This window comes from Barbatula barbatula (genome assembly GCF_947034865.1).
Source record: "Barbatula barbatula genome assembly, chromosome: 3".
Lineage (NCBI taxonomy): Eukaryota > Metazoa > Chordata > Actinopteri > Cypriniformes > Nemacheilidae > Barbatula > Barbatula barbatula.
In genome coordinates, this window is record NC_136764.1 from 20,885,751 (window position 1) to 20,894,858 (window position 9,108).

Genomic DNA, 9,108 nt, shown 5'->3' on the forward strand with positions numbered 1-9,108 from the left:
TTTGTTATTCAAGGACGTGTATAACGATTTGTGTTCAAAATAACCTTTTCAAGCTGTGCAGCCCTCCAACATCATTCCACAGTATTTGATCATTTATTTATATAAACCTACAGTTATTAAATGTATCATATAATAACAATAATAATCAAAACATTATTGGTATACATGATGACAAATGTCGTTAAAATAATAATGCACAGAATATTTAAGCAGGACGGCATTTTAAATATTTTCTAAGTATCGTTTTCGAGGATATTAACGATATTTAAAGCCTATTATAAATTAGATTGTGCCGTGGTTTGATACCAACATTGTCAGAATTTATTAAATTACATATTTTGAAATATCACTCTGTTATTTAGAAATTAAACTGCTAAAACAATAAAAAACAATGCCCCAAGTTGGCACCTTTGTTTTCAGAGCATAATGTTTGTTGGAATACAAAAATGTCTGCGAGTGTGTGTAAAGCCACCTTTTAGAAATATTAGCAAAACATTACGATAGACATATTAAACGTAATGTCTCGGTTACACGTTAAAATAAAATGTTTACAAAAGTGCAGTCCGTTTTATACTTTCCTACTCTGCCTGTCTATTGCATTTCTTAAGATTCTTTTTCCAGTTACATTTGGTTTTGTTTTCAGTTGTATTTATTCCTTCATTCATTAACCAAGGTGTTTCTTTCCTCCTGTTTTACGTATTGTCACAGACTAGTCGTTTAGGGCGTCTATGGGATGTTCTCATTGAAAGCTAAAAACGCCCCCGCTTCACCGCTGAAGTTCTCGTCTTTTTTCTTGCGATTGTTTCCTGAACAGGCGAGTGTCCACTGCTTTGATAAAAACGTGCGGACAGGCATCCTAAAGCCGTGATTGATGAGAGACCTATTCTTTACCCTTTCTCCCTCTTAAATGACAGCGCCTTTCACTGACATCACTCATACACAAATGTTTGTGTATTGTGTGGACCTCGTGGACAGGCAATGGGGCTTTACCATAGCTGCATGTCTTCATAATTAAGAGACCGCAGGAAGGGGCTGCGACCCACGCGAATGGTGAGCATTGAATGGAAGACATGGTTACCTGCTTAAAGAGGAGCCTCGAGGTGGCAGGGTCAACAGGACCTTCCTCCTGACCCCCTAATTACAAGTGATAACTGTGCACTTCGTACAATCGTTGTTAATGGTGGGGAGACAAACGGACAGATAACGACAACGCTTGTCAGTCATTAAGGCTGAGAGTGCGCGTCTCCTATTATGACCTATAATGAAGTGTCTGTTCAAAATCTGGATGGCGATGCGCTCTAGTCACATTATGAAATGAACTTTATAACAACCATATTCAACTTTGTGGTTACATTTTGAAGTCTGACTGGGTCACTGATGGCGGAATGATTTTTTTGATACAGTTGTCAAATAGGCAGTAAAAGCACCCCACGCTTTGTCGAGAGTCTAGACCATGTCACGTCTCAGTATTTGGGGCTGAGGGGCGTGTACTGGGGGTGGCTTGTAAAGATGCCTTGCACTAAGGTGAGCTGTCTCAGATGCGGGCGCTGGGGGATGCTTGGCGCTGATTGGTTGGCGCTTACGGTCAATGGCACGCGACTATGGATGTAGTTATAAGAGTCCTCGCGTGCCGCCTTTCAAACTGCACCAACTCTTGAGCAACAAGAGGAAAGATCGAAGAGTCGGCGATTGTTGTTACTGGGCAACACCAACACAACACAAAAAATGGACACTGTGTTGGATCCATTCACAGGCTTAGATTCCTTCTCCTCCCCTTATTTTGACGACGACGACCTCTTCACGGACCATTCGTCGAGAGACCACTTGGACACAGACGAATTTCTAGACGACGATGTCGATTTTCTCACAAATCAAATCCAAGAGTATTACAAGGACAGTCGGATATCCCATGACGGGGATTATTGTGATGTTGGCAACTTCTCTTTTTCCTCCTCCTCCTCGACTTTCTCGTACGGATGCGCAGACAGCACGTCGGAGCTGTCCCCTCACAGAGGAGACGGTCCCTTGTTGAAGAGGCGGAGGCGCATGAGATCCGAGATGGAGATGCAACAGTTGCGTCAAGCTGCCAACGTCCGGGAAAGACGGAGGATGCAATCCATTAACGACGCTTTCGAGGGATTGAGGTCTCACATCCCTACTTTACCTTACGAGAAGAGACTTTCAAAAGTTGACACATTGCGGCTTGCTATCGGCTATATCAACTTCCTCGCAGAACTTGTACAGTCCGACATGCCAATTCGGAACCCAAACAGTGACACTTTAAACCAACCCAAAAAAGTCATCATTTGCCACAGAGGGACAAGTATGTACATTATCACTGTCATTTATTCATTAGGAACCATTGATTTATTATTGATATTACCACTGTTGTTATTATTGTTATTAACACATCTCTGTTTTTCATAGGATCCCCATCTCCAAATGATCCTGACTACGGGTTGCCTCCTCTCGCCGGTCACTCTCTTTCATGGACGGATGAGAAGCAGTTAAAAGATCAGAACATCATAAGAACAGCGAAAGTTTGGACACCAGAGGACCCACGAAAGTTGCACTTGAAATCATCCATAAACAACATAGAGAATGAACCCCCTTTTAATTTGATATCTTAGAGCATTACCATTATTGTGCTACAATAGCATATTTGTGTATACACGTTGTGTACAAATGATTTGTATGGACATATGCCATAATGTTTATTTTCTTTCTTTGTAATATATTTCTGTGACTGTACTTCAGCTCTTCATTGAGAAATTGAACATAAAGCCATTGGCAATCATATTATGTCGAATATATTTAATTGTTTTAATTTTGCTGTAATATATTTTTTTGTAATTTAAAACGTTAGATTTTTTTTGTCAAACAAAACATATTTTTATACAAACCAAACCTGTAAAATCGTCTATATTTATATTGATGACTCAATAAATCTGTCTAATGATGACTCACTTTCATGTGTTTCTTTCCCGTGGGTGATATAAATCAATTCATAAAATCCAATAAATTTACAGCTAGCATACATTACAGATTATGTTTACTCCGTTTGGTTCCACGTCATTCTCTCGGCTATTTCAGTTGTAATCTTATTTTGGTTAGTTTAGATACAATTCTGCGTTACAATAAAATGTATTTATAGGCGAACTGTGGCAGTTATTAGATTATATTACAATATAATGATATGCGTAAATGGGATCTGCATCTTTCTTTCTTAACAATGACTGGACCAGAGTCAAATGGTTTTACTGTAACTAAAACCTAACATCTAAATAGATAGTCCTATAAGAGGTGTGAAGCTTTTGATAAACGATAGAGCAACAGCTGAACGATGTCACGATACATCATTATAGAAAACTGACGGACCCACACTGTGACACTGACAGTCTGTGTGAAAAAAATAAATAAGTAAATAGAAGAGGAACGAGTAGCATATATTTTAACGTGCGTCTCTAAATTGTTCAAAGAAGCATGACGTTTCCTTGTGCCTTGGGCAGTTGGCCTGGGTACACTGCAGGTGCTCCAAGGCAAAATTTTCCCGTGGTATCCACTTGTGCTCCATGTACCCAGTTGTCCCTACGTCAGCTCTCGCAGTTATTAAGAGGTAGCCCAAACACATGGCCATGTCCACATGTCCAATGTAAACTCGTCCAGAGCGCTTGGAGCCTAATATCATGGATGGACGGGATCACAGGTATTTATTTAATACTCTAATCGATGACTGCCTCGGTTATATTTAATTTATATGTGTAATTTTTTCACTTGATTGTAGTATTGCATTACTGATAACATTGTGCGCAAAGATACAATTACTGTTAACACTAAAATAACATGCTTTTAGTTGTCATGTGTATTTATTGTGTGGAAATATCAATTTAAAATTAGTGTCAATAATATTTCGCACATTATATTGTGCGCGCGCTAATTCATTAAATGAAATCTTAACTGATCGACATAATCCAACCTTTCCACGTATTAGCGCCTCGTTAAACGAGTTGGTTTCTGCTATCCACGGTGCAGCACTAAAACCATGTAATCTCATTACACTCATTAGAAAGTCAAATGTTACCAAGTCAGACTTAACTAAGATAAAAGACCCCAAACGTCTTATGGCGATTTAAACTTTTCGCCGTGGTAACGTTTCAATTTGATTAGGGGAGGAGGACAGAGAAAAAAATCTTTGTATTTTGGCACATGCTCATGCTACTGAAAGAGTGTTTTTAAAACAGGCACAGCACAAAACCTTTAAAGCATCTTTTGGAAGAGCGTCGATGGAGCGGAAGAAAACGGCTCATGCACTGGATTCTTTTGAGGTTTCTGTTTTGTCACTTTGGGGTTTTGGCTTGGCAAAGCTTAAAAGGTAACCATTTATTGGTTGTCAGGTTTATACCCATTATTATGTGCGATGTATATTCAGACCGCTACCGTGGATACTCGTGAATTGGAATGTTAAATGTGGACTTTTAATCGCGCAATACAACAATTTTATAGTTTTACTACAAGCCAGGCAATATGCGCGTTTAGGTCAGTTGTCTGTCGTTTTTCCTGTTAGATCCTTAAATTAGTGAATAAATAAGCAACTACATTTTATATAGTTTTAATCTCATTTCAAGACAATTTATTTATTTGCATGTGTGCGTTAAAGCAGAAAGCGCAGCTATCCTGTTCAGTACATTTTAAAGATTCATATTTAGGTTTTGCGCGTCACCATCATCAACAATTTAGAGTTCCATGTGTAGCCTACACCCGATTACCAAGAAAAGTTAAGTGATTACGTTCGGTTTATAACTATCAATGTCATCTTTTAATATACAATCCGCATTAAGCCTATAAGAGTCTACTGGGAACGACGCTTATCAGGATTCTCACAGATCTAAATCTCATATTAGGATTATCGCCTGTAAAAACATGGAGGATAAAACTGAAAATCTTTGGATTTTCATTAGTGTATGGTAACAGTGGCATTGGGGTGCCAGCTGCCAGGGTGAACAAACACCAGTTGATTCTTCGTTACCAAATCCCTGATACCCAAACTGTTTAAAGCTTGCTAAATCCCCCATGTCCAAATCGCCTCTGGGGGTACAGCCTACAGTATGCTCCTCAATGCGTCAAATGTATTATTTTATTATTTGTCGAGCATAATAATTGGCGAGGACAACGGAGCACAATCTAACAGGTGCTTGAATCTGGTTGAAAAAGCCTGGCTCACGAAGCACCCCGGGAATGGGGGGGGGCTATGTTGCCAAAGTACAGACTGTCCAGGCGCACTTAGTTTTACACGGTGCTGAAGCTCCAGACAATCGAAATGATATCTTTATTACCAGGGCTATGTCCTAAGCGTGAACATATCCGTCCCTGTCGATGTTTCCCTCTATGCACCTGGTATTTCAAACTTCTTTTTGTGCGTCTGGGTCCTGGACAGCAGCTGCTTAAAACAAGCAAAGAGGGAGGCCCGTCTCCGTCTACAACGTCTCCAAGACGTGTTGGCATGGTTTTCGTGTCTTTAATGTACCATTACCTTTTGTCTTTGCACAATATGGGAACAGTAAAGCATGACGTGTGTTATAATAAAACACATTTTCAATTATGCGCCCGGATTTAGGGCTTCAGCGCGAGCCAGTAAACAGTATTGTTTTGTCTCCCAAGTCCACAGGCAAAAGACGCATTGCTGTGCCTTGATCAACCCATTAAATTTATGTCCACCAATTTTTCACGTACAGAAAAAGGGGACTGGAGCGCAGCCTCCTAATGACGTTGATTTGCTTGCCATCACCTGGCGTTTAGAACACAGTTGAATTTAGAGAGGAGGCTAATATGAGACGCTTCGTAAAGTGATCCAGTTAACATAAGGCCCTCACCATCCAGATCTATTGTTTTCTCTTGTTAATAACTCATTACCCGGATTTAACAAATCCTTCATTGCACATGTTTGGTGTCTCCATATTTTGATCCGTACGATTAAGCAGATGTTACGATTGAACGCTGAAAAGTCCAAGGCTACTCATGTCTGAAAGGAGAAGAGCGGTCTCCGCGCGGGAATAACAAAGAGCCTTGGAGATCTTCAGAGAGACATTTACGACCAAACAGACTTCAACCTGCTCTATTTCAGCCATTGTGTCGTTTTTGAATAATTAAGGTTAATAAGAATAGGTTTGTATACTTTGAATGCCAGGACCACAGGTGCGGGGTGACATGATGAATGATGTGCCTGATTTTTGCCAAGCTTGAGAGCCCTTCTCTTAGACCTTCAAGCTGATAGAAAATATTGTCATTTCTTTAATTCACAGCATTACTTTCAATCAGAACAAAGCCGGGTGATGAAAAGCTTATGTTGTAATGAAACACACTAGCTACGTGGTGGCTGCAATGCCTAAGAAAAGAAAGAGCGAGTCAATGCCCGGGCGCGCTTTGGTTTGAGCGCACGTAGTCTACTCCATCTAAATCAAATAAAGGGAACCTTTCCAACTTTTAAAAGACCACGTTTTACCTTTATTATGGCCTTTAAGGCTGTATCCATTAAGCATATGGTGCGAAAGTAGCAGCCTTTGTACTGACGAAACCCTCGACACTGCAACCGGTGTCTATTGCGAATCATTTAACTTCTTCGCGGCCAAAGAGGATCCAGGGAAACGAGTGCACAAAAGCGCGCACGCGTGCAGGATTTTAAGGAAAAAAGGAAAATATTGTTCAATTGAGCATTAAAAGAGAGACTGACCCCCTCAGGAAGCTCCCCATTCTCTCTCGTAACAAAAGACGCCAGTTACTTCCAGAAAAAATACTGTTATGCCATGACATTGGACCTTGGAAAACATATCACCAAGGCAAGCTGAGTTTTTGCGCACGGGATGCCCGGGTAACAAGAGCAAAATGGGGAGCTGGCAGAGATTGCTTCGTCTGAAGGTGGCCTCTCTCTCTTCACGCCAAAACTTGACTTCACAAAAGACCTCCAGGACAAGCTTGATTTACATTTCGTTGTTATATTTCACGCACACAATATAAGAGATAGTTTCTTAAATGTCAATGTAAATACAGGCGTATTTGGATACGCGGCTATTAAAGTGCCCCGCTTCTCGTGAAATTATGAGCAAATTAATTTTGGGGATTTTTTTCTTAAAACTGTTCTCAATAGATTACTAAAAGTTAGAAATTATGATATACGTTTGTTAAAAATGATAACCATTACGACTTATTAAATATTCATGAATCATGAAAGTTAAACTATATAAACCAACACATTAAAACACATTAGGCTATAATAACTTAACACTGTTCGGCCAATTACATATTTAAATCAATATTATTAGTAACCCTTATAATGAATGCTGACTTTTCACATATTTTGTCATGATGGTAAATAAACGCATTCACATGCAGGTTCATGTGGCGATTTAACGAATGGTGGTAGTCTTGGTCCGTGTCACGGTCAAAGAAAATAATATGAAGCTGTGCGCAAAAGAGTGCAATGGTCTCGCTTTAGTCGTCATTGCTGTCTGTATAACATTTACATTTCGTTAAAATGCGGAGAAAAGCTGACAAAAGTTATTTAAACCTTAAATTCATAACACAAAGTTCATGACTAGCTACAATAGATGTCTTTGGTGCGTTATGATAACAATTCAGAATGGCCGCTTTACGCCAGGGACAGCTGGCTTTGCTTGGCCATGGAAGCCCATACCACCCTTGGTGGACCATACACAACGACACTGACCTTACCGCGGGGGAATCCAAAATGTGCCTTTGACTGAATTAGCCTCAAAGACGTCTTGCTATGATCTTTGTTCGCAACAGAATGGACTGAATATTGTTCTTAATATGAGAGGCATTGTGTCCAGCTTTTGCGTGCCCCATATGAAATATTACTACTCCTTTATTCAAACTCTCGTATTTCAAGCCAGGCATGTAGCTACCGTATGCGGTTTTGTGTCATTGCTAAACTATCCAGACCCTGCCTGTCACTTTATTTCAATGCCTGGTTACTTTTATTGATGCTTTTTTTAACTATGATTGTTTTTACTTTGTTCAAACGCGTTGCTAATACACGAACATTGATGAAAAATCCAAAAACAGATACAATTTCGATACACTTCGTCTTATCTGCAACAGAACTGTGAACTTTTTATGGTATTTATTAATCGTTTATCGTATTAAATTTATTTTAATCAAAATAATATTTGTATTAATTAAAGTAGCCTATTTTACAATAAATTTAATAGGACAATGTTTTAAACATGCACTGTGTAAACGAAAATATGTCTTATCTGATTTATGGGTGGTTTGTCTCATTTGTTTCATTTTTTTTCCTCACAGCATTTTTTGCAGTCGTTGGATTTCTACCTATGATAAACGATTTTATAGCTGATCCACTATTATTCAAACTTTACCTTCCCCAAAGAGACAGAAAACTCGGGCTAAAATGTGATAAATGACAAATATGCAAATGTCTTTCAGTGGCGTTGTAAGTGTGTCTATCTGGAAGTGAATGAGGCCTTGCAGTCAGTCTGCGCGCACTCGGGGAGCTCGGGACCCCAGGGCGCGGATCAAAGCGCTCCATTCTTTTCCATCCCCGGTATTCTCGCACAAACGATTTCGATACAATATGTTTCCATGATGCACTTCATGTGCCTGGGACGCAGAACTCGTTGCATCCCAGCTCAATGCGTCGACTGCCTTTTGTTCGGACAGGATGGACTTGAGAGGGCTTTTCCCCCAGTTGCCAGGTTTCTAAAGTGTAAAAGCATGCATCATTTTTCACCAGGTCCCGATTTAATATTCACAAAAGAGAATCTATGAAACAGACCTTTCACTTGTTCGCTGGCATGAACCTCACCGCTGTCCAACTGATTTCTCCTATTATAAGCGTTTCACAGCAGGGAGGTATTTGCAACACAAATGCAGCTGCAAGTTACTCTGCACAGAAATAGTTTATGGTGAGTAAAGATGTCCAGCTTGATGCCATTAATAAATGATTTCTGCACAACACAAAAGAACAGACCATATTGGATGGATTTCATCTAAGAATGAAAAAGAGATATTATCTAGTATAAATTAAAGCAAAGAGTTTAGGAGTTTTTTCTATCTGAAACAAATTTCTCATAA

At 39.6% G+C, this 9,108-nt stretch overlaps 1 protein-coding gene across 1 annotated transcript; it reads left to right on the forward strand.

The window, feature by feature from the left end:
• Nucleotides 1-1,650: 1,650 nt before the first annotated feature.
• On the forward strand, nucleotides 1,651-2,961 carry ptf1a (pancreas associated transcription factor 1a). Its single transcript, XM_079453862.1, has 2 exons — nucleotides 1,651-2,323; nucleotides 2,428-2,961. Exons 1-2 carry the CDS (start codon nucleotides 1,726-1,728, stop codon nucleotides 2,628-2,630), a joined length of 801 nt encoding a protein of 266 aa, XP_079309988.1. The 5' UTR covers nucleotides 1,651-1,725; the 3' UTR covers nucleotides 2,631-2,961.
• Nucleotides 2,962-9,108: the final 6,147 nt, after the last annotated feature.

Bases quoted from the DNA above. Each gene is read 5' to 3' on its own strand.
- ptf1a (XM_079453862.1), top strand. From the start codon at position 1,726: ATGGACACTGTGTTGGATCCATTCACAGGCTTAGATTCCTTCTCCTCC. The intron at 2,324-2,427 runs GTATGTACATTA...TGTTTTTCATAG, and splicing joins CATTTGCCACAGAGGGACAA to GATCCCCATCTCCAAATGAT.